Genomic DNA, 27,139 nt, shown 5'->3' with positions numbered 1-27,139 from the left:
AAGACACTGAGCATTTTCAGCTCTCCCAGACCTCATGAAGAGCTGGAAGCATGCCCAGAAAAACATGGTCCACACATCTTTAGAGTGAGGTACCCCCACATTCTGGGGACTATTTCTGATCATTTTAGGCACGTGATTCCTCTGATGAAACCAGTTGCTTATTCAAAGCCAGTGTGAGAACAGGCTCAAGCACTCAGTCTCCCATTTTCTGCAGAACTGGAGGGGGTCTTTCCATATTCCATCAGTCAAACGTGTGAGAAATGTTCAGCTTAGTAGGCCTTGCTTTTGGATTTTTGAGACAAGACAAAACAAATTCTCATTACTTGGCATAAATCTGAGTGGGAGTTTTGGGATGGTTATTTTCACCTTGGGTTGGAATTGCTAAGTATTTTCTGTGGCTGACTGAACTCCAGACTATAGAGCAGCACACGTGGCACACGCACTGCAGACTAGAGGGATATCAGAAAGATCTTCCTCTTCCTTTGGAAACTTTCGTAAAGAGGAACAAAAACATCCCTTTCCAAAAGTTTATTTTTATAGAAGAGACAAAAGGAAGTTCCCCCACAGGAGGTTATGTTATGTGTTAAATGTAAGGGGATTCAACTCATCCGGAGCAAAGAGATTATGTGCTGAACAGACAGATATGCTCCCAGACAGATAACAGAGACCTTGTGCGTGTTCAAGGAATAATGAAAATTAATCACCTCTATATATATATATTTAATGCCTCCTATTAAAACTGTTTTGACCTGTTCAGCAGCTAGAGGTTGCAGTAAAAAACCCCAAAACTTACCATAGCACTCCGTACCCCAGAATCCTGGACAGCACTTTCTCTCCTCAATTTCCTTCTTACACATGTGATGGCACCCTGTCAGGGAAAGGGTATTTTCTCCTAACTTGACAGAGTATCTTAAAAAAAACAAACCAAGATTATGATTACTCCACAAGCCCAGCACAGGCCTGCTGGAGGGTTTCTAGGCGATCACACTGCAGCACCCTGAGCTCTGAAGGGAAGGAAGGGCCCTCATCCCCTGTTCCATGCACACAAACACGAGAGGTTTTGCTCCTGGTATGTCCTCTCTAAAGAGGCCCATTGATTTGAACCTCAAAGATTGGTTACAAGAAATCTGTCAGGGACTGGGCATGAGAAGGCATCTTGCAGCAGGATGGAAACCTTCGGTGCTGGAGGGTTAAACAGCACAGAAACAAATTTAGGATTTCCAGGGTGACTCAGCATTCGACTTCACATCCAAAATAAGCTTGAAAGAACAAAATCTCCTTTCAGGACTTGTCCCTTTCTGTCTTTTGCTAAAGACTCCAGATCGAGATGCAGTAAATTTGGATTTAATAGCTGTATTATTCACCGATTCTCTGTTAAATCTTGGACAAATGCCTTAAATCCCCCAACAGAAGCATCTTCTTTTCAATCCATCATCCCTTCCCTCTACCCACAGGGTGAGTCCTTGGTGGCAGTACCTCTTGTTCTGCACGTACACAGTACAAAACTATTCTTGGGTCTGTCCAACAACCACCAAAGAGTAGATAACACTCAGAAAAGCTGCATAGATTCACATTATTCTTACACTTCATTTTATTTTTGGCCCCACATCCTTCCCAAAAGGAACTTGGAAACTGTCTCAATAGCATTGCTGCTTTGGCTTCCATCTGACTCCTGTGTGTGCAAAAACTGCTATAAACTGCAAAACTGCCACTGCTATTTTTAAAGTATTTTGAGGGAATCACAGAAAGAGCAGACAATGGAGCTATATATTAACAGTTAACACTCACTGCTGAATACATACACAAACAATAATCTATAGTGTTTCATTTTACAAAAGCCTTCTAGTAAATTCAGTTTTCTTTCATTCTTTTCCTACCAGCCAAACTCAACAGAGTATGAGCAAGGAACACATGAACAAGCAATTGTCATAAAGTGAACTAGGAAGGTAAAAAGTTCAGAGGATTATTGCTGGAAGCTGGGAGGATATACAAGGGGAACTATCATTATATTATTTTCCTAATAAGCCACTAAGGAATTCTGTGCCTGAAACAGGTTTCTATGCTAGACAGACCTCTGTTAAATTGCTACAGCAGGATTAGCAAACTCAGGTTGTTTAGGGCAAGTTAAGAGGTTATTGTCATTTAATTTGTTCTGTGTATATAGAACCTGCCCAGCAGAAAGTCTGTGAGATTTGCAAGGAGACAAAAGCAACAATAAGAGGGGCCATAAACCCATCTGAAAACAAAACTCCTTGGACCTTTACAGCTCAAAACCACGTGTGTGTTCTCCTGAAGACACACACTACTCCCTGCCTAGCAGGGCTGTGCCAAAAACTTAACACAGTTAGGAAATAGGCCTTACCTGCAGTCCCTTACTCCTAATCTTTGGGTGGTCTTTAACCAGCCTCTTGGACACAACATTTTAGGCACTGCAGCACAAGAAGTACACGCTGTATTCAAGGTGAACATCGTCTTGACATTGCATCGCATGGATTTTAACTTAAAAAGAAAAAACAGAATGGAAATAGCCCCAGATTAAATTGTTATCCTAGGCACTTATCTTGCCAACTTGTAATACCTTTATCAAGTTGCACCATTTGTTAGATAGCACTGGGGAGGGCAGTGGCCAGTGCAGCTGCTGGGAGGTACCACACACTCCCATGGGCTAAATCCCCCTGCCGTGGGGCTGCATGCTTGGATCCACCTGGATCTCAGCTAGAAGCAACAGGGCAGGCCACAGCTATCTTATCCTTCCTCTGCAACCCACAGCAAAAATTCTAACCATTTCTAAAATAATCACAACTCTGCACTGCTAATTTCAGCTGATCTTTTACAAACACGTGGTAGTGATGTGTGAGGACAAGCCCTAAATTCACAACCCTTGCCAGAAGACACTGAATTAAAAGGCAACACAGCATTTATCTTTTCCATGCCACTCATAAAATCCAGTTCACTGGGTGTTTCATTGCTGTTCCACGGGTCTGCAGAGCTGACTGTGTTAGTTCAGTCTATTTCCCAGAGCCAGGAGCTGCTCACAGAAATATTTCTCATGGCAATTGTTTTTGAGGAGGTGCAGGGTGGTGAATGAAAAGGAAAGGTGCTCTGCACCTCTCTGAACACCTTGATGCTTTGACCCCAGGTGAGAAGGACTCCATAAACATTGGCGTGAAGATCAGGTAGGACACTTGGATATATCACATGGCTGGTGATTAAATCAGCTAAGTCCTTCCACTCAACCAGAATAACTTTAGGGGTTTGGTTTTCCTCACAGGGCTTTCCTGCACCACCTCGCTTCTCCAAATGAAACACAGCCAGAGCAGATGTCAAAGCACAGCCCCAGAGTGAAGGATCATCACATGCCAACCTGTCATTAAAACTCGTGACTTTGCTCTAAAAGATTTCCTTGAATTTCTAAGCTTCTGGAAACAAGCAGCTGCATGGAAACCTCACTGGTAATTTTTAAAAAAGACAGCAGTTGCCCCTGCTGATGACAGAGAAAAGCTGAGAGGCATGAGCTGTGTATGCCCCAAAAGGTCATTGACTGGAAAAAACTCACAGAGCTCATCTCAACTGTGCCTCTACAGGCACTGTATTTTCTAAAAATAAAAATATTAGATCAAATTTTGGGAGGAGGCCTTGATCTGGAATTTTTAAGCCAATCCTGAACAAGGCTGTTAATGCAGCAGTTCTCCTGTCCCCAGAACTCCTTGTTTTGGATTCCCATCAGCAATCTCAGCTTTGCTTCCTCTGAACTTAAGCCCAAATACATACATTTGTCTCAAGGCATGGGAGGAAGCCCATAGCTTCCCATCAGTTATCAAGAGCTCAGGAAAGCCCTCCCAGATGATAGCCAGCCGACCCTGTCAGGAAAACCTCCTGAGAGATAACCCCCAAGTCCACAGGGACATGTCCCTGGAATGTTTCCTGACTCGTTCCCTCTGACTGGAGTCGTTGAGCTTTTTCTCATGTTTATGGATCCACCTTCTGCAGCCATCCATGCAAGAATGCCACCCGGTGAAGGAAATTATTTCTGTGGCTGTGGTTGCCCTTTCCATGGATATTAACTTCTAGTTGTGCTTCTGAGGCTTTCCTACCATACAGCAACCTCCAGTTCCCCTGGCAGCAGAATCCCCAAAGAACCTGTTATGTCAAGGACTCCCTTGCATTACAAAGAGCTCAAACCCAGTCTGAGATCCACCAAATCCACCTCTCCTGTGAGCACCAGCTTTACTAATGTTATCCAGCAGAACAGAGATCAGCTTTGCTGTTCCTTATGCTTCCACCAACACAGAGCAGTCAGAGGAGATTTCCTGTTTTTCATGGAGCAAAACAGAGAAGACAAACAATATGGACGAATAAACAAGGTGCTGCCTCCAGAGTCCTCTGCCTCTAAAGATCAGCAGTGCCATTGATGGGGTAGGGAAGAAGTCCTTCCAACCATTTGATTGGAGCCTAAATTAGGACTCCAGATTAAAGCTGGGCTTTTGGAAGGAGCCAGTTGAAGCCAGGAACACAGATGTCACAGAACAGCACAGCTCCTCTCTTTCTAGTTCCACCAAATCCCAGCATTAACTTTCCCTGAGACAATGCCTTGGAAAAAGGAATGGGAAGATACCTGAGCAAGAAATACAGATGTAGACTCCTTCCTATGAGTTAGAATTATGCCACAAACCTTTACCAGGTATCTGAGCCACTCTACATGTTTCAAAAAGACCACATAAACAGTAGAGAACCAAATACTAAATTAAATTCTCCAACCTTCTGCTTCATCTGCACTTTCAGGCATCAGACACAGTTGGGCCATTAGATGTGTTCTCTGTCATGGTGGTGGAGGAAGACACCATTATTCATACATTATCCTATTTCCCTTCTCCTTCCTTCATCAACGTGGCTCCATTTCTCAATGGAAATGAAGAGTGGGAGAGGTGGATGTTTGCCATTCTTCCCTGTTGGCATGTTTAATTACTTGCAGGCCTCTAAGAAAAGACAGTTATTGTGGAATCCCCCCATCCCTACTGGGACACTTCATAAGCTTTAGGCAGCTTTCCAGTAAGACCTTCCCCTTTTTATAAGGAAATATGCTTGTGTCAGCAGCAACAGGCAGGAGGAAAGAGGAAGAAAACAGCTGACTGGAAAAGTATTAAAAAAAATATTTCCCTTCTTATTTGAGTGACAGAACTGATGAAGCAGTCATTTTCTGGAGAGTTTTGTGTCTTAGGAAAGCAGAAGAGGGAATCAAGGGACAAAAATGCAACAGTCCAGATACTCAAATTCTGGAGAGGATGAAAGACAGACAGAAGTTTGAGTCTGAAGTGGCTCCTGGGACACAGCCTCATGGAAAACAATGATGCACTGCTCCCTTGGGCTCATCTTTGCTGTTTCTAAGTGTGAAGCCACTGGAAAGGAAGCAGCAAGAGGGAATGTCTGTCCCTGTGATGCAGCAGGGCTGCCTGGTGACAGTCACTGTTCTGATCAGGTGATGATGTGAGCCTGGACTGGATCACAGTTTATGTACAAAGGAACAGAAAAGGAGGACTAATGCTCCCAAATATCTCCAAAATGAAAAGAAGCTTTTAAAACAGAAGACATCCAACTGCAGCCAAAAGAAGTTAAGAGCCAGGGTGCCCCTGTCTTCCAGGCTGTGCTGTGCTCTCTCCCTGCACTCAAATGCTTGTGCAAGAGCAGCTACTGCTCTCTGCGCTCAGCTGACACACATTGAAGCTTCTGGATGCTGCTGTGTTTCCTTCCCTCCTCTCTGAACAGATGTCCCTCACTTCTCGAGTGCTCGTTTCTCGTACTCCACCTCAAAAGAATAAGCTGGGAAGTATTTCGTAAGAGCTAGTTTAATTCCCTCATTTTCACCCTTTATCTTTTCCTCCCAACCCAGAACACAAATCCTTCTGCACGGCAAAAAATCTCAAGGAAGAAAAAAAACTTATTTGGACGTCAGTGTTCAGCTCCAACAATCCTGGGAGCCAGTTCTGGAAATAGCCATTATCTAATGAATCACCAAGTTTCCAGCGCATTTGTCCTTTACAAAATAGAGCTGGAGACACATGCTTGAGTCATTATAGCCATGTACCTCCCCAGGAAGTTCTCAGTAACACTTGAGCTGAACAGACCAGCAGCTCCTGGGCACACAAACCCTTCACACTTGTTCAAGGGACACCTTTTAGCATGAGGATGACCAATCAAGCTCAGAGATCACATAAGATCTTCCATTGCCCTGGGTGTTTCCCAGCATCTCAGCTGCAGAGGTCTGGAAACATGGGGATGCTGAGACCACTCTCCTCATTTCCCACCTGCCTCCATTCCTCCTCCAGCACAGCTTGGGATTGGCCTCCTCCCAGCAGAAAAACTTTCATAGTTCTCACATCTGCTGCATCTTCCCCAGCCCACAGCAAGAAGTATAAAAAACCAAGTCAGACTAACAAATTCACTCTCATGTTTGAACCATTAAAGCTGAGCCCTGACATAACATCACTGAAAAACAGCACAAAATCTCTCTTCTCTCTCAATGGCCCATGTGAGCCAACAAAAGCCTCCTGTGGAAGCACTCCTATTCCAATCAAATCCAATGGGTATTCTAAACTACCAGAGAAGGCTTCATTAGATCCTTATTTTTCCTTATCTCCCATTAAAACCTTTCAAATGTTTCTTCTCTTTCTCTATAAAGAGGGAACTTTTTGAGGAAAAAAACTCTAAAAGGGAGTTTTTCTTGGATTAAATAAACTGCTTCAGAGGTGATTCAAAACATTTAACTTCTCCATAAGTGGGTACTCACTACCTGATAATGTAATGGTTTCCTGGCAAGCCAGACTCCTTAGTGATTGCAGAGATCAACAGACTGTCTCCAAGTAGAGAGACCTACATTTCCACTTATACCAGCTGAAGACACGAGTCCACATCTCTGAACACAATCTGGAACCCATCTGCCTGGAACCCACGTCTCCAGACAAATGAAATTGACCCCTAGAGACACTTCAGGTTTGTGCTCAAGTCACCTTAATGATCCTACAAGCCTTCCTAGTAGTCATTTATAGTCCTTTCATGAAAGAGTCTATACAAAAGCTTGCACCCAAAGGTCTGACATTGAAAAACCTTTCTAGTCCTCTGGCTTTTTCTAAATCAAGCCCTTAAGACCCACAGGTCTGCTCATTCCCCACAGGCCTTGCTGTGTCATTCAAGACAAGACAACCCTCCACAGGGAGTTTCCCTTCCCCAGGGAATTTCCAAATGCCCCCCACAACTCCTGGCTTAGCAGGCCAGTTCATTCCTCCAACAGCAGGACACAAGGAGGGGGATGGCAGAAGACAATATAATGTGAATTAGTGTAAATTCCAGCCCACAGGAACTGGGCTGCCTCCCCATGGAGTCTAGAGAACAGATCTACAAAGGCATCACACATTCTCCTAGATGCTGCTGCTAAACGCAAGAACAGAGATAAAGGAATCAAAAGAAAATCAACAAAATTGAAATAAAATGGAAGTATTCAACAGTCCTTACTGAGGAGCTCTTGGGAAATATACTTGAAACAAACTGTTGCAAAAGAACAAATTGATGAGATTGTAAAGATTTTTTTAAAGTAAAATTCTCCTGGGAAACTTATGGAGCTGTCCTGATGGATACGAAGTTCCCATCCCACATACTGAAACTAGCAGAAGACAAAGATGCTGAGTATTTCCCTCTGATACTGCTACTTTCAAGTTCAATGCCGAACACAGACACAAATTTAATCTGATTTAAAACTCAGGTAGCTCCCTTCAACCTTATATTTAGTTCCTCAGTTTGGACTACAGAGAAGATACCTTACAGCCCTACAGTTTTTACGGATGTTATTCTGCACCTAACTAAATGTAAATGAAAAAACGAGTAGTGGAGAGGACTATTTCCTACCATGCTACCATCCGACCATGAAGAACTGTTCAATGAACATTTAAACAAAGACTCACAGACTTACCTTCTGACTCTGGCAGTCAGCTGTGGGAGTGAAGCATGCTGCTAAGAAGAAAAACAGCAATCCAGGAGGATGCATTTTCATGCTTTTACAGGCAGGACCCTTTACACAAAAGGGGTGGCGAGAGAGGCTGCAATTTCTGTAAGATAACACCGCCTACTAAGAATCAGATCCAAGACAAACCAGAGGTTAAAAGTAAACAGGGAGAGAGCATTTTTGCACTGTGCTTTTTGGCTGCAAAGCCTTCAGAAATGGATCTGCTACTTCTAGTGTTATTTCTGAATCAACATAGCCTTTTTCTTTCCATTCTTTTTTTAAAAGCACAGGCAGAACTCCTTAGTAAAAGGTTTACTCAAAACAGGAACATCTACGGATTTCCTCTTACATATCAGTTCAAAACAGAAGGAAGGAAATCCTTAGTTTTCAACTAATTGGAATGAAAAGAGGTTAACTGTATGCTTAAAAGAAGGCAAATCCAATGGGCAAACTTAAATACCGTAAATTCATGAAGGGTAAGTTAATTTCCTTTTGCCACTGATGTGAATATGTCTGTAACACCTCAAAGTGAAGGTAGAACTGACCACTGCCTACCCCAAAGTATGCAAGAACAAAGCAGTGCGAGTGACGGGCTGTTCTTCAGAGCTGGAATGGAGCACATTGCATCAATCAATCAAGCACTTTGGGCAGGCTTTGATATTTTTTTAAAAATAGTTGACTTTCTCAGCAAGAAAAGCATCACATTTTGCAGATGCTATGGCAGCAATGGCAAAATTTATAATTTTCCAAACACTCTGCTGACAGCTTGATGAATCCAAGGAGCACTTCCACAGCACTCAGAACTGGAAAGTCCCTAAACAGGATTAAAAAAAAATACACACTAACCTAAGGTACAGTCTGAAATTTATATTCTCCTTTTAAACATTACAAAGAATTGATTATTGACAGATTTTCCATGGCCTTTGTCTCCTTACACTGCCAAGAGAGCCTACTATACTGAGCAGTCTAAGGACTGCTTCTGTTAGCAACAAATCTCACCAATGAGGGACCTTCTTATTTTCAAGCCATTAATAGTCCATGAAGGTGCCTAAATGAAACCAGGACAGGGAACTATTCTTGTATTTACATAAATAATGAGAGCATTAATACTTTTTTTGCCCCTGCACCCCCACAAAGACACACATGCTGTAACGTATGAGGCTTATAGGAACTGCTGTACTTACTGGTGCCGTTAGCTGTGCTTTACTTCTGCCTTCATCCTACAGGGAAAGCCAGCATGATGAACAGCCAGCCCTGCTATATATCCCCCACTAACAGGAAGCAGATAAGGCACACAACCATCCACTGCAACCCACGTGAGAAGCACCAGCCCACAGCTCAACCCAACAGCTCAGCTCACTCATCCTGCCACAGGACAACTGCAGCCCTGGGACTGTCACTGCCCAACGGGTGCCACTCTGTCAAGGTCAGAGGGTGCACACTGCTCTGGAAACCACTTGGTTCCCCGAAGATCTTCAAAATGAGGCAAAGGCATCGTAGCTCAAGGCAGCTCTGGTGGGATGGGAGAGTCACAAATGGACAGTGGGCACACTCGTGTAGAGAAGGGAAGCTGTTCAGTGCTTTCTTTGCCTGCAGTCGTGGCCCTGGGCTGGCCATGGAAACACAAGAATGAGGCTGCTCCTCTGCACCATGCTGCCAGGAAGGATGTTGAAGATTGTTGACGGGTTTTCCAAGAGATGGCTGTATGACATAGGGATTAAGTTGCCAGCAACCACACACAGCTGATAAGCTTTTAAGGTGAAAATATCTCATGCTGGAGCACTTGAAGATGCATTGGCTTCTTTCATGGGCTTTCAGACAGTTTTCTAAAAGGCTCAGCACTGAAAACGGTACAGGGCAAGAAAAGACACACAAAGGCTGATTCCAAGGCTTTCCACTGCTGCTTATAATCACTGTATCTGACCTCCTGCAGGGGAACCAGGAAGGGAGAGCAATGCTTGGTGACATTCCTGTCTGAATTAAATAAATCAGATTCACAGCAACATCAAAAGGTTCACAGCCAGCTTCCTTATCTGACCTCACCTCAATTAAAGGCAAGCAATAGAACAGCAATACACAGGCTAAAAATGCAAATAGGGAGTAGTGCCATTGTAGAGCAGCAGAGAATAAGCTGAAAAATCAAAAAAAGGTCATCTGTCATTTGATGCTGCTTTCCTGATCAAGCAGCATAAGCAGTGTGTGTTTCAGCCACTGCCTATGAGCTGCTCTGAGAGAATGGAAACTTTGCTAATCACCACTGCTGGATCTGGAACATCGAAAGCTGCAACAACTTTGGATCTTCATGAATCTGGAAATTAGTAAGAAGGTAAAACATCAACTATCTCTAAATTAATGGGTGGCCAAGAGCCATTAATAATACTCAGTGTACAGAAGCCAAGGTGCTGTCAGCAGCAGTTCAGTTGGCAGTGTCATCAAAGATGGCAACACCAGCATAGAAACAGCACAGGAAGCAAAAATGAGCCAAACAAACACAAATTACTGCTCCACTCACACTGTTTCTGTTCTCTTCTGATAGATGGATTCCTCTTAGGCAGATAAATGTATTTTCTCATGGATGACATCTACAAAAACTTTATGCCTTAGAGGCAAAATGCATTGGATTGATTTTTTGGTACCACTGTTTTGTCCAATACTCCTCAAAACCGTCAACAAATAGAAACCCCAGTTCCCTCATTCATTTCCGTATTAGACCAGCTCACGCACAGAGGCATCCCTACAAAGTATTTCAAACCCCCAAAATCTTATAAAGCAAGATCCTGAGGTCTGCTGATGAGCCTTCATCAAAAGAGAAAATTTAGGCAAGACTTGTAAAGATTTGATGACAGAACACACAAACGGCCCTGTGCAGGTAGGAGGGTTTTGTTCATGTCCTAGTCAAGGATTGAAATAGGATTGTGCAAATCCAATTTTAAAACATACAGCAGGAGTTGTCAACTGTCTGCCAGTGTGTTTATCTGTGAGGTTTCACACTTGGGCTTTTGTTTTGGAAAGCATAGAGATTGACTCATCAAGTGTCTCTTGCCCATGTAACAGAAGGTGGCTGGTTTAGTAGGAGAAGTCACAGATATGGGTCTCGGAAACATCTTCAAATTCTGGCCCTGGCTTCTTCTAGATGACTTCTACAAAACACTTAAATTTTACCTTGTAGGTTCAGTCTTCCCTATCATCAGCAGATTATTGGCAGCAGGAATGCTTAGGATTTTTCCCTCTCAGGGAAAAACTCCCTCTCTTTTTCTTTATGTATCAATGACAAGTTGGGTCCTCCAAAGCAACTTATCTAACACCTGGCATTTTTATTGTGTACACATTAACATTTAAAGTTGAGAAGCTGCTGGCAAAAATTACTCAACCTGTTTCACAGGAAAAGAAAACCAAAACCCACCTGGATAAAGGCAAAGGATAAGGCTCCAAACCCTCCCAGACTCCCTGCCTGTGTCACACACTGTGTTTTAAAATGCTGGGTTACCAGCTCTGCTCTGTGAAGTGTGTGCAGCCTTGACTAGATTGGGCAATTTCCTGCTATTGAAATCTTTTGTTTAGAAACTACAGAGCCAAGGCAAGTGATTTACCATCCAGTCTACCTTGCCCCACAGCTTCTCTGAGAACTGACCATTTGGTTACATTCTCAGAGAGAAAGAGACTCTTGTTCTGCTCTTCTGGGAAAGCTGGGAAAGGACATTAAGTCCCTTTGCTCTGAATTGTAAGACTGTAAGAAGGCTGTGAGTCTGGAAAGGATTAAACAGGCCAAGCCAATAGTGCTTGTGTGTAGGAAGGGGGCCAGCTGAACCATACTTACCCAATACACCCTCAGTGTCCTGGTGAAGAGGCAGGGACACAGTCCTATTTTTGCCTTTGCTCTTGGCAAGATGGAAAGAACAGGAATTTTAAAGTTTGCTGATAAAAGCAAAAAACTGCAAGGATTGCACATAGAATAGGAGTCTTTCTCACACAGACAGTAGTCCAATTCCAAGCAGACAGGTAGGGCTGCCTGGGCACAATGCTGTCGCATAATTCAGGAAGAAATTGTCACGGTTGCTTGCATCCTGTTTCTCCAAAACCTCTAAAGGCAGCAGTACTCATGTCAGTACATAAATGCTTTAAATCTGGCCTAACACTTCCTCTTGACTCTGAGCTCCTTTACATGTTCTGCTGCAGTGAAAAGCAGCAACACATTCCCTTCTCTTGGTTTTAGTTTCATATCTTTCTCATTTATTAAGCAGTGCTCTGGGACTGTACTGGAGAATCAGACACTAAATTCCCCACAGATATCCAATATTAATTAGAAGTCTGAGTAAAACTAGAACAGGCTGAGCTACTGAAACTCAGCACCTGCTCACAGGAGCGTGATGGCAGAGGCAGTGAGCTTTGCCATGATGCGCTGCCGATCCTTCAGGTACTGCTGTCTATAAGGGATAAATAAGGGCTACAATGTGCTTGACTCAAGCTGTAGCCAGCAGTTTGCCAAGGATTGCACTGAGTATCTGCCTGAGAACAGATGGAGATGGGAGTCAGGATCCTGCTAGCTCTGCTTTTTGAGCAGCTTCAGAGATGCTGGGAATTCTTGTCATCTCCTCTCAGAGACCTTGAAGACTGAAGCATAAGGGCTTGGTGCTCACCTTACCAACTCTGGCTACTGCTCTTCATGCACCTATTCAGGTAGGTTTTTCCAGTGTTGGTCAGTCTTTTTTTAGTGCTTTCTGGTTCTAATGAATTTCACATCCTCCCTTTTTCCACATTAAGTTTTAGCTTTCCAAGTTACTAAATGCTTTTAACTATCAGGTGAACATCAAGAAACAGAAGCTTGTTGTCTGCTCTGAGCCACAGCTTCACGCTTTTACTCATGTTGCTGCTTTTCAAGATTTGCTATGTTTGAAGATTAGTACTGCAGAAATAAACTTTCTGATCAGAATGCAAGTAAGACACAGCAGCACTTTGTGTTACTTCAATTAAAAAAACCCCACCCTCCTTATCAAAGCTGATAAGAACAAAAAGACAAGTCAGAAGAGCTGATGGAAATACATGACTGTGCAGTACATCCACAGCCACGCAGATCAGAGTTCTGTAAAGCAGTATGGGAATGGACACAGGACAGACAGGATGCAGGTCACACTGTCTTTTCTTCTTGCAGCGAAAACAGCGTAGCCCAGGTCAGCACCTCATTTACTTTCCTTCCTACTGAGGTTCATTTACAATTTCTCAATTGTAATACAGGGGAAGATCCTTGGTAGATGACACTGAACAAAAATAATTGTCTGGGTCTTCCTAGGGTGGCAAATATCTACATCAGCTGCAAAGCCAGAACACGGAAGTTTAAGAGTTCAGGAGATACTTTCCTGACAAAGGTCCCCCCACCTGCCTCTGTGTGTTTCTGGTCATAACTTCAGCTACTCAGATATTGTCTTAATGTTGAACAAGAGCTGGAAGCTGGAAAGGATTTGAGGACAAAAGAGAAATACATGTGCAGGGCTTTGTAGTGCTCTTACAAAAAGAAAGGAAGAAATCAAGACCGTTCTATGTGCCCTCAGTTGTTGACAGCGACTTCATTCTGCAGAACTTTCTGTAGAAACTAAATGTGGAAAGTTCTGGGAAATCTTTATGAACTGAAGCAATCAGTTTAGTTTCAAGATGAATGATTGTACATTTTCAAGAAAAACTTACTTAAATCCCTGTATTTAGAAACAAAAGACTACATTAAAATTTGACAATAGACAACAGGTTGGCACTGAAGAATGACAGTTTATAAGATTTTTCAGCTTAATATTGCACTTAAGTGAACAGAAATGCACACCCACAAAGCACTACCTCCAGCAGGTTCTAACACAGAGCATCTCTCCTTGGAGACTGGCTGGGAGAGCTTGAGCTGTTCAGGTTGGAAAAAAAGGTCCAGGGAGACCTCACTGCAGCAACATCAGTATTTAAAGGTTTTTTTTTAATGAGGGACTATTTACCTCAGGAGATAGTGATACAAGAAGGGGGAATGTTTTATAATTAACAAGAAATTAGCTTTTTCTACCCAATGATAATAAACTTAAATGAACATAAGCAATCTTGATATGTGAGAGAATAGAAGAGCTCCAACGTACAGGGAAATTTAATTTTCCCCAAGAGCCTGCAGTACCTACCTTAATCGTTCAGTTCAGTGTAAGAGGGTACATTTCCTCTGCCAAACTGGGAACAGAGCTGCAGCCCAGTTATGCTCCTCACCTCTGCTTGCTTACAAACTCCACTGCATCCTGCCATACAATTGACTTTGGCTGCCTCTTTGTCATCCTTGCACTGACTGCAACACTCCTGGCTTCTGAAATCCAAAAAGCACAGCTAAGCTTTGCAACAGCATGGAAAAAATACCCTGTGAAACCACCAAATTCCCAACACCACTGTGGACTTGCCATTCTTGGAGAAAGCTCATAACTTGTTTGGACCAGGCCCTGAGCAATCTGTTTGAAGACTGTCCTGTTTCAAGCTTGACTGTTGGACCTCCAGAGGTCTCTTCCAACCCAGATTTCTCTGTGTTTAAGGGGCATCAGTTTTAAGCAGCAGCAACTGCCACATAAGTATCAAAAAACTGTCCTTTCCTTCTTAATCCCATTGGATATAGAACATTCTTTTTTAGTCTCAGTATTTGCCTTCATAATAATGAGTAGGGATTTTACTGTCATGGAGGAGGTTAAAACTTGTTGGGCACAGTAACAGTCAAGTTAAACATGACAGCTCAGAAAGAAAATCCCTAATATCTAATGGAGAAGCAAAAGTACTTGAAATAAATCCTCAAATTGTGTTTAGAGGCTGCAGATCCTCAGTTTCCATGACTCAGCTGCATTTCTGGACTAACAATCTTGTTATAGTAGAACAAACTATTTTCTTCTTTCGTCTTGCTGCACACTTCATACTTTACAATGCAATCTAGGAACAGAATATGTGCTGCTGAACTGCCATATGGTATCCTGGAAACACAAGATATAAACTTGAATAAAGACAAGGCCAAAAGAAAACTGTCAAATTACACTTTATTTGTATTGACAAGATAGGCAAAAGAAAGACTTTGTGTTCAGAGATACAAATCCATTATTTGCTGACAAAATGCTGATATACCCACATTGGGTATTTCCACTTTCACAATACTGAGGGCATCTTTACCAAGCAATTCTTTTATCCTTGGATAAGGAAAACAAATGCCTGTGAAAATAGTTTCATATGAAAATTTGTTACTTGCTTGTGGCTCAAATTTTACTGCTAAGTTAATCATTGGCAGCAAATAATTACATTTGGCCTCAAAGAAAAACATATGTAAAACTGTAAGATCATTAAATAATAAGCATTAGCAGCATACCCAAAATACTTCTTGTACAAAGAACATTGCACTTGAACATACACAAGCATTTACCCTTATTTACACATTAGAATTTGTATAGAACAGCTAGACTGATATATACAGAAAAATAGTGGAAACCTTAACAGCCCCAGACGACAGAATATCTAGTGTTGACTCCTTAAATTTTCCATACAGTTTCCCAGGATGTCTCATGGTTTTTTTTCACTATATACTATTGCATAAAAAATAGACTGTACAAGAAGTTCAGTCCCCAGAATAACACTTCAGAATATTTCTATGTACTGTTACATGTTCACTGCACCAGAGAGCCAGGGAGTCCAGGTCAGCTCCTCAAGAAAACAAAGAGAACTTGACAGGTGCTATCTACTTAAACACTGTGCTTTACCTTATAATACACACTGAAATCACTTGGCTGTGCAGTAACTACCCAGTGAGTTCTAAAGGCAATTCCCTACCACACAGGATCTCCCACTGTCTTGCAAGCAATGAAATTAATTTCTCCCTGCTTTCTGCACTTGGGATAAAAATGTACCACTGGATCTCTCTGCTCCTGCTGCCCTCTTGTTTACAATTACCCTTTGGGACACTATCAGTTTCTCCAAAGTGATCCAGTGTTAAATTCTGCATCAGGTCCTGATTCTGAACATCATCAAACACAAATGTAAGGGCCTGTGGATATGTCTGATATCCCATGAGGACTCTATCTAAATCCCGGATTCGTCTTCCATCTGCAAGCTGATACTTATCTCTCTTTGGTGGCTCCTTAGCAAATTCAGGTAGTGGGTAACTGATATAATCTTCGTCAAAGAGGAACAAATCAGAGCTGGTCAATATCAGTGTTTTAGGTTGAAGTGAACTAGTGTTCTGAGCAGATCCTTCAACATGATTTACTTGAAATGCCAACACATACAGAAGGATGTTGAGGGATGGAAGATTGGTCAAACCATCCATCTTCTCTGCCACTAGAAAAGCAAGGTCCCCAATTTCCTCTTCATTTGGATAAATAAATTTTACTCTGCTAGAGTGAATCAGTTCATAATTCTCCATTTTTCCTGCAAGAAACATACATCATTATATCTCTATTTAGTGCTATACAATACTTTCTTAATGTACTAGGATAAGCAACAACCTTTGACAGCTGGCTGCAGCTGGAAGAATTCAAGTTTTGTATTTATTCACACATGCTTTTGCTTATAAACAATACTGGAATAATTTTATTTGGATTGCAGGTCTCTGCTGGAGTCCTTCTTGCATTACCAACATATTTTCTGCAAATTTCTAACCACGTAAGTCCAGGGTGAATGCAAGAGGCCATCACTAACTTCACTCGTGCAACACTGTTACTACATTTAACAATTCTGTTCACATAAGGCACATTACGACAATTAAAGTCAGGGAGTTTAGATAAAAAAAATCAAATACAAAATGACTAATGCAAAAATGCCTCTCAAAAGAGTTTTTAATCAGTACAGTTTAGGTGAAACCTGAAGTATGATGCCTAAAATCACTCATGACATGTAGAAAAGACCACTCACCTGTGTTTTTACTCCCAAATTCAGAGTAGAAGTCTTTATCTACTGGTTCAGGTGAAGGAGTGCGTGCAAGCAGTGACAGGACTGCCATAAGCTGCTGTATGAAGGTGTGAGTGTTGTAACTGTCTCTTGTCAGGCAGGTGACAATGTGATCTGCAGAACGTCCTGGAGAGAACACAGAACAGAATTCACTCACTGATCTGTACCTGGCATAACCATTTCTCGAACCAACATGCAACCATCATCAGAAAAGATTTTTTTCAAGGATTATTTCTCCTGAAAACATGCATCACTATTCAGAAATCTTTCAAATTCTTGAAAAGAACAACAGAATACTTACAAATCCCTCAAAAAATACATAATGCCTCTTCGTTTAAAATACAACGCATACTTATGATTCAAATATTGCTCTAGGGATTCAAGAAAAAGAAGCAACAGAAAAACCCCTCTTCCATCTCACTACTAAAGACAGGCATCGGTCTAAAAAAGACTCAAACAAAATAGAACTGGAAAAACTTAAAGCACAAGATGTACTCACCAGTAATTCGGAAGTATTGGTCAAACAGGCCAACATTTACTGACTGCAGGTCATTAAGTTTTAGCACAAAGCAGCAAGAGAGATGAAAAGAATTATTTTCACAGTCTGAGTTTTCTTTGTTCCAAAAATCTGTTAAAGAAGTATATATGATTAAAAAGTCAAAAGAAAAAATTGTCTTTCCATAAGCATAATTTTTATATTACAGTCTAATATTTAACTAGCACTTGAAGAAAGAAATTAAGAAAAAAACTGGATACAGTGGCTAATAATTTCTCAAGCAAAATACAAGCAAATTTTATTAGCTTGTATAAAAGCTTGTATAAAATTTTATTTTTTTGAAATATTTGACACATACCAGATTTAAATCACACTTCCAATTAAAAGTGTGATTAATATCACACTTTAATTGAATGCTCACCATGAGGTTCATTACCCTTCACTTTCCATTTTATGAAAGGGACAATGAAACGACATCAGAGAAAAGCATGGACACAACAGCAGCTAGAAGGGTCTGTCTGAGAAGCAGACATGACTCAAGACCCTGTTTTTTTGAACAAAAAGCCTTATTCAGATACTGACCCCTTCAACTAGGAGATCTAAGGAAGAATATTGACCAAAATTGGTACTTCAACTGAGGACACACACAGAGAGGGATTAAGTTGGTAACCTGATTAAAGGATCAAAATAACTATTTTACCTGACTGGTGCTCATCTGCATGAATGAAAGAATCATCCAACAGAAAGTAAATAGCTTTTGTTGAGAGAAGCACACAGGCCATCACTTCCACGCTGGGAGTCTTGTAAAACAGAACTGAAGACCACATGAGGTGTCTCAACTCTTCATTTTCCACCTAAGATGTAAATTTTATTTCATAAGCACAAACTTTGATATTTCAGATAGTTTCACCACCTTAGAGGCAACTTTAAGACCACCAGAGAAACAACTTCAAAATCTTAAGCATCTGAAGATGCTCTGGTCAAAGAGAAGTAATTCACCTCAAAGCTGCTAAAGGAGGCCACAATGGCAGCCACTGAAAATACCTTGTGTTTATACAAGAAAATTATTTTTCTGTTAAAAACAAATTATTCCTTGTTTTCTGACCAAAACTAGAAAAAAAAACTGAAAAAAATCTTGTTTACAGGAAAGACTTTTTAGAACAGACACCACAGACAAAACTTTAATCCACAGCTGCTCAGTGGCCTCCCAAGCCTGAAGTCTGCTGAGCCTTCAGATGCTCCTGAGGGTTGGATTCAAAGACCCCCAAGAGAGGACAGAGCACAGCTTGCCACTACGGCTGCTGTTCCAACCAGGCATCTTCCCAGCTTCTAACTTGATGGGCTTACTGTGAACCCTTAAATGAGTCACCTGCTTTTTTTATCAGCTTCTCCTGATATAAAAAAAGAAGCACAGCTTGTAACTGTGCTCACTTAAAACATTTGGAAGGGAGGTAAGGGAATAAAAAAAATGTATCTATTTCTCAAGCTTTTCAATTGACATTTGGAAGCAGATCACAGTGATTTATCACTCAAAAAGACACATCACACATCCTAAATTTTGGGTGATATTCGTACTTTTCAATTTGATGTTCCCCAGACAGACTTTAATGTTTTTCAGAAATCAGGTTTATCTGCTCATGTTTCTGGAGTACCTGAAGCCCTGCACATGTGTTGTAGTCGTGCACAGTATTACAAAAAATTATAAATAAGAACACTTATTTATTGATTCAGCTAAGAACCATCACAAAATAATTCTCTTTTCTTTTACCACTTTAAAGAAAAAAGAGGAATATTCTTGGAGCAATCACATCTTCAAGACATACATAATGTACTCTCCTGTTGAGCACCACAGATCCTGAAGGCAAAGTGGGCCTTGCAGGATCCCAACCGCTGTAGCAAGGAACCCAAAAAGGAATAACACAGATTTTTGATCAAAACGCTTCCAGGTTTCCCAGAGCCTAACTCTCGTGACTAAGTTTGATCAGCAAAGTTTTAATAGATACTGTGTAGTACAGAAAGGTCACAAAAGCATGTTTTTGTACACTTTGGCTAGGCACTATACCTCTGCAATGTTGCTATGGAAGAATTCAACCAGGGCTCTTCCCTTCAGCCCAGCCACATACTGCAGAGACACAGAAACATGAAGGTGAACAGGAACCTGGTTGTCTTCTGTTATCTTCTGCATAAGAAACTCAGATGGGTATAAAGATGACAGTGTCAGATGAGGCTTGCAAAAACTAGAAAAGACCCAGAACACAAATTATCAAAATGTAAAGATCTACACAGCTTCTCCCCTACAAGAATATTTATATTTCATTCACAAACTAACACCAGGTAACTTCCATTTTAAAGAGTTTTAATTATTTGTATCTTGAGCATAGCTGTCAGCCTGCAGGCACATGAAGCAGGAAGTTTCCTTTCATTAGAAATTACATTTTACATTGCAGCAGCAAAACAGAAGAAAAAAGGTAGACTGCCACAGTCCAGGATAACCATTCACACTTACTCCAGACTAGCACAATGCAGAAGTACCTCATCAATTCTGCAGTCTAAACCCAATCATAATGACAGCAGCAAACACAGGGGTTAGGCCACATCAAGCACTGTGCAAGAGACCTTTCACAGGAATCATTACCTGGCTGCCTGACCGTGTCTGTTTGCCTCCACAACATGATTTCTTACAGCATCCAATTTGCTTGAAGCTTTGAAAATAATAATAGTCTTAACATCCTGCAGGAGTGTCCTTAAAAGGCTGTAGATTCTTAGGAAGTGGAATTTCTCATGAGGTAGAACAAACACTGCTGTAACAAATCTGTATCCAACAAGCAGCTCCAGCACGTGTCCATCCAAAAATGAACCCTTCTGCTGCATGGCACCATGAGTTGGATGCAACACGAGTGATGCTAACGGAATTCTATTCAGCTTAAATACACTTCCCAACTCTTCCGTGCCTACCCATTTACTTGGCAGTAAACTAAAATCCACCTTTACTATGTACAAATGCTGGGGTGTTAGAAATATCCAACACGGATGGACCACACAGGGACTCTGGTCAGAAGATTTATATACTGAAGAATAAAGTGCAGAACACAAAACGTTCTTTGACCATTCCTTGTTATTGCCAGCTGTCTCTGGTTGATGCAAGACTTTCTGAGCATTGGTTTTATTCCCATAAACAAGGTATGTTGGGAAACAACCTTTTATTTCAACATCTTCTGCTGAAATGCAATTCAATTCCATAAGGTGACAGAGAAATTCTTGGAGATTTGCTTTTCTACAGTACCATGTGGAGCTTGGTAACACTGATGTGTAGTGTCGAGAGCAATACGTTTGTAAACAGGAATAAAAGTCTTGAAGATTCTGGGAGTCTGAAACAACAAACAAGCAGTTGTCACTGCTTTTCAGCTTCAGAGTTAAACAGATTTCTGGCAGCAGAAAGCCAAATTCTATTAGATCAGTGTATGGAAAACACAGCGTTAATTTCAAGGCAGAAGGGATGTGCTGGCAATTTCCCCTCAATTCCTGATGAGCAATCTCAAACACAGCTAGCATCTCATCGGTCAAAACCAAACAGGAAGCAAACTGTCTGAGTCCTTTATGAATGTGAATAGAAAAGCTCCAGAGAATTTTGACTATGTCAACACTCTCCACTGCTGTGTTGTCGGATGACTGAGTATCCGAAGTAGTGCTGAACTCAAAAGTCTGATCTCCTTCATGAAGTCCCATTTCAAAATATCCATCTTCTTTGTCTGTGGCATTACCTGCAGGGCTTCCTTTATTCTCTGTGAGGGAGGGGGCAGATTTCTGCACAGCCTGCACTATCAAGGCAGAAAGGTGCTGGATAAAGTCTTGGTTGGTGGCAGTGTAGGACATACAATTAAAAGGCAAGATGACGGTGTTGCAGGGGTCAGGCACTGCACAGTGTTCCTCCTCTGAACTCTCCAAACTTCAAAAGAGAGAAGAAGCCACAGTAAGTACAAACCTAAGTTTAAACCAGTCATGGCTACCTACAATTCAGGGTGCTGCTTCTCAGAACTTTGATTAATACAATTAGATCAGTGTAATTTTGTAAAACATCTTTGTACTGCACAGCCATTGATTTTAAATGCTCATAGTGTGGAATTCTATACAAAGTAAAAACTAAAATGGCTAACTCCTCTTTCCCATCCCCAGTAAGCACACCCTTATGAACTAAAGGACTAGATAATACAGCTACTGCTGGTTTTGAAACCACCAACTGCATTCCAGGGTTCAAAGGTTAAAAACACTACACATCATATTTTGGTTCAAAAAACCAGAGGCAGAGTACAATGAAAGAGACTGTTTTGCCTTAAAGGCTGGGTTTAAGAAAACAGTACCCACTGTTATTTCCCAAAAGCTAACAAGGATTTAAACCAGAATTTATTTAGGTAGCTTACCACACATGATGACCACCATCGTACTCTTTGCATGAATCCAATAAAGAGGCAGGTGCCTGAGAAGAAAGTAACATCAGGAAACTGTAAACTACTTAAGAGTTCAGCACACATGAGAAGCAAAGTTAATGCTGGCTCATGGTTTATAAAGCTGGCCAAGTCCTGCTGTACTCATGGGCAGCTAAACAGCCATCCTTTGAGGACCCACAAACACTGCTTGCTTTAGGTTGGGCATTCAATTAAGGCAGAAGAAGAATGAACTCTGCTGCTGACCTGAGAACAAATCCAACCTGTGACCCATAGACATTTCAGCATTCTACAAACTTTTACTGAATTAGTGTAACATGAAGCAAAGAGGTAAAGGAACTTGACAAAGACCAACTACACTGGTAGCAAACAAAGAGACATCCCCAAGTCTTGCTGTCTTATTCCTTGAAGCCATGCACGTGAAGAGTGCTTCCAATACTACAAATAAAATCACAAACCAGAAGTTATCAGACAGGAGGAGATTGAAGAAGACAAATTAAGGCCATTGCCTATTGACAGGGAGAAGGTTCTTCCACTCTACCAGCAAGAGAATCGCCTTTCAAACACTGACACTGTAATATGGTAAGACAAAAGTCTTACATTCAGCATCTAAATGGCTATTAAATGATGTTGTACTAGTACTGAGTAAAATCTCAAAGGCATAGTGGCAACAGTTCTCTGCAACCCTGGTAAACTTGGATTCTGCATTTAATTTATAAGCAAGACCAAAACCCCTTGAATCAAATTTGGGGCTGTCTCCTTTTCCATTAAAACAGCTTTAAGAATCAAAAAAAAACCCCTTTGCTATGGATTACTAAGATAACCTAGGTTTAACATCAGAAATAAGTTTGCAAAGCTTTTTAAAATACCATAATATAAACAGAAGTGTGGCAATTACCTGAATTTTACATCTGGAGTCTGGTATTTCAAAGCATCTCTGGGGAACTGTATGGTCTGTAGGAGTCGAACCACTGGATTGCAAAAAACTGCCAGCTAGGACTGGTTCTTCACAAATTATTTCTAGAACAAATATAAACAGCTCTTTAAATCACTGAAGTAAAACAAAAATAAATGTCTAATAGCATCTGCCAATCAAGTGGAATTAAAACTGTATAATCAAGATCTAATCATAAATCATTAAAGGTAAAGAATATCTTCACACAATAGCCAGGACAAAAAAGCAAGCAGAATTTTAGTTTAATTAAAGTAGTAACTGAAAGTTGCATTGAAGAGTGCTACAGCTTCTTTCTCAAACTAACAATCAATTTGATTCTCAACATCTGGTGTAAGAAATCTTCACACAATTCAGTTTTAACAGAACTGGTCAGCTGCTAGACTAGCAGAGCATTCTTCATGAACTTTCTAGCACACTCCCAAATTTCTGCAAGCTTCAAGTGAACAATCTCTCTAATATCTGTGTACAACCTTCAACGAGACTGAGAAGCTCTGGTCTCTCAAATGCCACTGAAGATATTGTCTCACCTTACTTGGAACCTTTTTCAAGGGTTCAAAGCTGAATCATCAGTAAAAATTTATCATGAGTGAATACAAGCCAACATTCTCAGGGACGTCTGACTTTTTGCCAGTTTGATATTCACACCATCAAACTGACACAACAGAGCAACTCAATTTTCAGTACTGCCAATGAGCCAGTCAGCTCAAGTGCTTAAATATGCAAATAATCAACAAAATTACAGTGTGGATGTGTTTCTAGATTGAGCATAAAAATTCCTGCATATATCTTTTGGGACTGATGGCAAAGTTCAGCAGATTGCACCAAGACATCTCATGGTCAGAGGAAGCACAAGAGGTATTTATTACTTGAACAAAATACTGCGTTAGCAAGAAGGAAACTCAAACTGACAGGAAAACAGAAACATGACAGCATTATTTCTGATTTTCTGTTTCCTATATAAATATTTAATCTTTTTCCATAAGCCATTTCCCAATGACATTTAGGATGAATAATATGTTACGGAAACAGATGGTGTCTAGAAAATGCAGAGAAAACAATCCATAGAAATAGCATATCAGGAAATTAATTCCATTATTCATGACTTAAGGTCTAACAGTGAAACTAATTGCCTAGCATATTTCCATTTTTTTAAAGTAGATTTCTCTGGTATTTTGAAAACGACACTTAATAGTTAGATATGTAGCATATAATCAATTTCTATTGTTGAAGCTGAGAAATAGCCTGCACAGTCCTCATTTTCCCATTATTTACAAAAGCCTTCCCAAAAAATTCTACTGAAGGAATCTTATGGAAAAGGACTACGCTAAATAAACCTTGAATCTTGTACCACTCTATGGAACTCCTAAGTCCTTCAGAAAGATCTATATTTTTTTTTCTCCAAAGACTTGTTTGCTCCTAAACGTTTTCTGTAGTAGAAAAAAACCTATTGATAAATAATTTAAACAGTCCCAGGGGTTGCTGACATGCATTTTTACAGCAAGTCCTGTATAAAACTGCAGGTTGTTACATAGTTACAGGACTGAGACAGTTTGTCAAGTGCTTAATACTTTAAAGCAAACATTGACTTGATTTCGGAAAAACTGGCATTTTTTCCGCAGATTAAAAATTATCTAGAAGGGCTTCAAAGGCAAGTACATAAATAGCAACTAAATCTGTATCAAGGTGTCTGTCCCTTAATCAAATGCTGTCTGAAGAGTTTCATTTTTCTAGAGTGAACTATGAAACCTCTGCTTATTCTGCGTAAGTCACAGCAATGGACTTTTTTCAAAGATCAGGCTCCTCAGGGATGTTTCTCTGCCTTATTCACCAATCCACTGATCAATGGTAAGAGGAAGCTGTGCCACCCCAAGTAACTGATAACATAATCCCTGCTCTTTTAAATGGGTACAAAGTCTTCTCTCATCATGCATATTCTACTGCACTTTTCAATCAGACAAAAGGCAAAACCAGAAAATATTTTTATCTCTTTTTCTCAGTCACAAGTGAATATTCATGTAAGTCAGTCCTATGGGCTACAGAGGAAAGTTAAGGCATTCTTCCAAGTTCCTAATGCAACAGGCACACCCATTTGAAACGTACAGTAAAAAAACTTGAGGTGCAGTCAGCAGGTACTGAGGAGCACAACAGATGTGCTGAAATCACAGCCTCAGCCAGAACATTAATCCCACAAGTGTCTTTTACTCATCTCCTTTCTCCATCTTCCCCCTGGTGTGACAGAAATGCAGCTCTCACAAAAAGCACTAATGGAACATACACTGCTCGAGCTCACATTCTGCAGACCAAGGATGGGTAGAGAAGCAATTTTGAAACATGTCTCTCTATGTCTCAGTTTTCCATTAAGGCATGACTCTAAACCTGGAAATGGTATCTAGTCCTCTGCAGGACGATGCAGTAAAACATCCTGTACCCAAACTCTCACTCCAGGTATTTAACACTACTAGGAACTACAGGTCAGTTTTGCTGAGTCACATTCCATACAACTTTCTCTTTCAAAGCCAATTCTACCAGATCTTTGTGCTTGTCTTTAAAGCCCTATATCCATGCACATAATATTCATGTATATCAATGCAGCTTAGAAAAGCAGAACCAAGAGGCTCAGCCCAGCAGCACGATACATACATGATTACCTTGGCTGGAGCTGACAGGACGAGGCAGAGAGGGAGAGGAAGGACGAACAGTAAGAGAAGAACAGTTTGATTTGGAGCTGGCAGCAGTGAGCCTGGAGTCCTCACTGATCTAATAAAGAAAGTACGCAGCAATTAAAGAAAAAACCTAAATACACAGGACACATGAGATCCTGAACTAAAACTATACAAGCTCTCTCAATTTGAATAAAAGGAAAGTTAGTGCCAGCTTTTTTTTTTTTTTTTTTTTTTTTTTTGGGGGGGGGGGGGTGGTCATCACCTCCTCTAAGTTTCAATTTTCACATTAAGTGGAACTCCACTAAGAAGAACTAGAAGATTAAAGAAGTCATTCTGATCACTGACTAATCACTGTATTGACAGAATTGGCAGTTTCACAAGTCAAAAGAATGAAAACAGGATTTCTACACTGTAGGGACAGAACCTGCTCTGTCCCTAAGTTTACTTCCAAACAGAGACTAGCCAACTACACAGCACACAGCCAGGTATGAGAGAAGGCAAGGAGAATTCAGATTTCTGATTCTCTTGACTGCTGAATACCCACAGGAAGAAAGTTTGGGGAAGTCATTTCAGTACTCTGCAACGCAAGCAGTAAAATCCCAGCTCTGCAATACTTGTATAAAATACAAAATATGGCTGTTAAGGTCGACTGCAAATCCACTGTGTACACCATTAAGCCATTTTATCTTTTCCTCCCACTTCCTCTCTCCCAAGCCAGCCCAAAAAAGGAAGGTCAGATAACTACTAAAACTGCATTGAAAACTACATAGCAAAAAGAGGCAACATTAAAAGTTCACACCACATTAAAACAAAAAAAACCCATAAAAGTTTTAATGCTATGGAAAATTTATTGCATTCTGCTTACATCTAACTTGTAGAAGTAATTTTGTAAGCTTATGTATGCAGCACATTCTACTTCTCTCACAGCACCAGACTCACCTTTTTATCAGAGTTGCTCAGTTTGTATTTCACCTCCTTTGCTTTTTGAATAGCCTTTAGCACTTCCACTGTGTCTAGTTCCTTTTCTGTGGTAACAATGTTATCCAAACAAACCTAAAAAAAAAAAAGTAAAACATCTAAAAGTATTGAAAACAAGGCATTCTGCAATTTTTATCAATGGAATAATCAAAAATTACTGTAGCTCAATGCAAACCATGTGCATCTTTGTAACCATTACACAAAAACAATTACCACATTAGACCTTCAGCTAACATCAATTTAATGCAAACTCAGGAATGTTCGGTAAATTTAACAACCTTCTAGCACAACAGTGTTTCAATATTAACACACTGTTACCCAATGAGGGCAGGGTAAAATATCATTTAGATCCAGGAGCACAGTTGAGTAACGTTAATAAAGCTTCATTCTCTAAACACCTTTTCCAACGCACACTAAAAACCCATCAGGTTTTTAGAACATTTGCACCACTTTCCTCACCAGGCTAAAAAGAGGATTAGAAGAGCAGCACTGGGGCTCACCTCTGAGGCCCTGTCTCCAAACTGAGCAAGTACTTTGGTCCGGTAATCAGGGATGATGCTCAATGGATTGCTGGACAACACCACCTTTTCTAAGCATGGCAGGCTGCCAATATTTTTTACTTCTTCAATCTGAAAGTATTTGGATAAAAGCATGAATACCAACTGGCAAAATGAAAATGAGCACACA

At 40.7% G+C, this 27,139-nt stretch overlaps 2 protein-coding genes across 9 annotated transcripts in view; both read right to left on the bottom strand.

Annotated features, from left to right (window-relative positions):
• Positions 1-14,906, bottom strand: part of STAB1 (stabilin 1) — a 65,364-nt gene extending 50,458 nt beyond the window's left edge. Inside the window, exons 1-4 of one of the 6 annotated variants that reach the window (XM_048315610.1) lie at positions 14,137-14,906; positions 7,961-8,096; positions 2,363-2,499; positions 794-909 (exon numbers count right to left, since the gene is read on the bottom strand). In XM_048315610.1, coding sequence (XP_048171567.1) covers positions 794-909; positions 2,363-2,499; positions 7,961-8,041 — 334 coding nt within the window. In that variant the 5' untranslated portion in view covers positions 8,042-8,096; positions 14,137-14,906. Of the gene's footprint in view, positions 1-793; positions 910-2,362; positions 2,500-7,960; positions 8,114-8,548; positions 8,721-9,177; positions 9,289-14,136 lie in introns of those variants that run through there. The other 5 variants (XM_048315612.1, XM_048315611.1, XM_048315607.1 and 2 more) reach the window with 5 other exon arrangements.
• A 98-nt stretch (positions 14,907-15,004) lies between these two features.
• Positions 15,005-27,139, bottom strand: part of NISCH (nischarin) — a 29,429-nt gene continuing 17,294 nt past the window's right edge. The window contains exons 11-21 of one of the 3 annotated variants that reach the window (XM_048315613.1): positions 26,953-27,081; positions 26,414-26,527; positions 25,460-25,568; positions 22,755-22,876; positions 21,833-21,888; positions 20,050-21,360; positions 19,477-19,651; positions 18,115-18,268; positions 17,418-17,546; positions 16,883-17,044; positions 15,005-16,399 (exon numbers count right to left, since the gene is read on the bottom strand). In XM_048315613.1, the coding sequence (XP_048171570.1) occupies positions 15,771-16,399; positions 16,883-17,044; positions 17,418-17,546; positions 18,115-18,268; positions 19,477-19,651; positions 20,050-21,360; positions 21,833-21,888; positions 22,755-22,876; positions 25,460-25,568; positions 26,414-26,527; positions 26,953-27,081 (3,090 nt within the window). In that variant the 3' untranslated portion in view covers positions 15,005-15,770. Of the gene's footprint in view, positions 16,400-16,882; positions 17,045-17,417; positions 17,547-18,114; positions 18,269-19,476; positions 19,652-20,049; positions 21,361-21,832; positions 21,889-22,754; positions 22,877-25,451; positions 25,569-26,413; positions 26,528-26,952; positions 27,082-27,139 lie in introns of those variants that run through there. The other 2 variants (XM_048315614.1, XM_048315615.1) reach the window with 2 other exon arrangements.

The sequence above is a fragment of the Corvus hawaiiensis genome, chromosome 11 (genome assembly GCF_020740725.1).
Source record: "Corvus hawaiiensis isolate bCorHaw1 chromosome 11, bCorHaw1.pri.cur, whole genome shotgun sequence".
In the NCBI taxonomy this organism is placed as follows: domain Eukaryota; kingdom Metazoa; phylum Chordata; class Aves; order Passeriformes; family Corvidae; genus Corvus; species Corvus hawaiiensis.
This window is presented reverse-complemented; position numbering and strand designations above follow the sequence as displayed.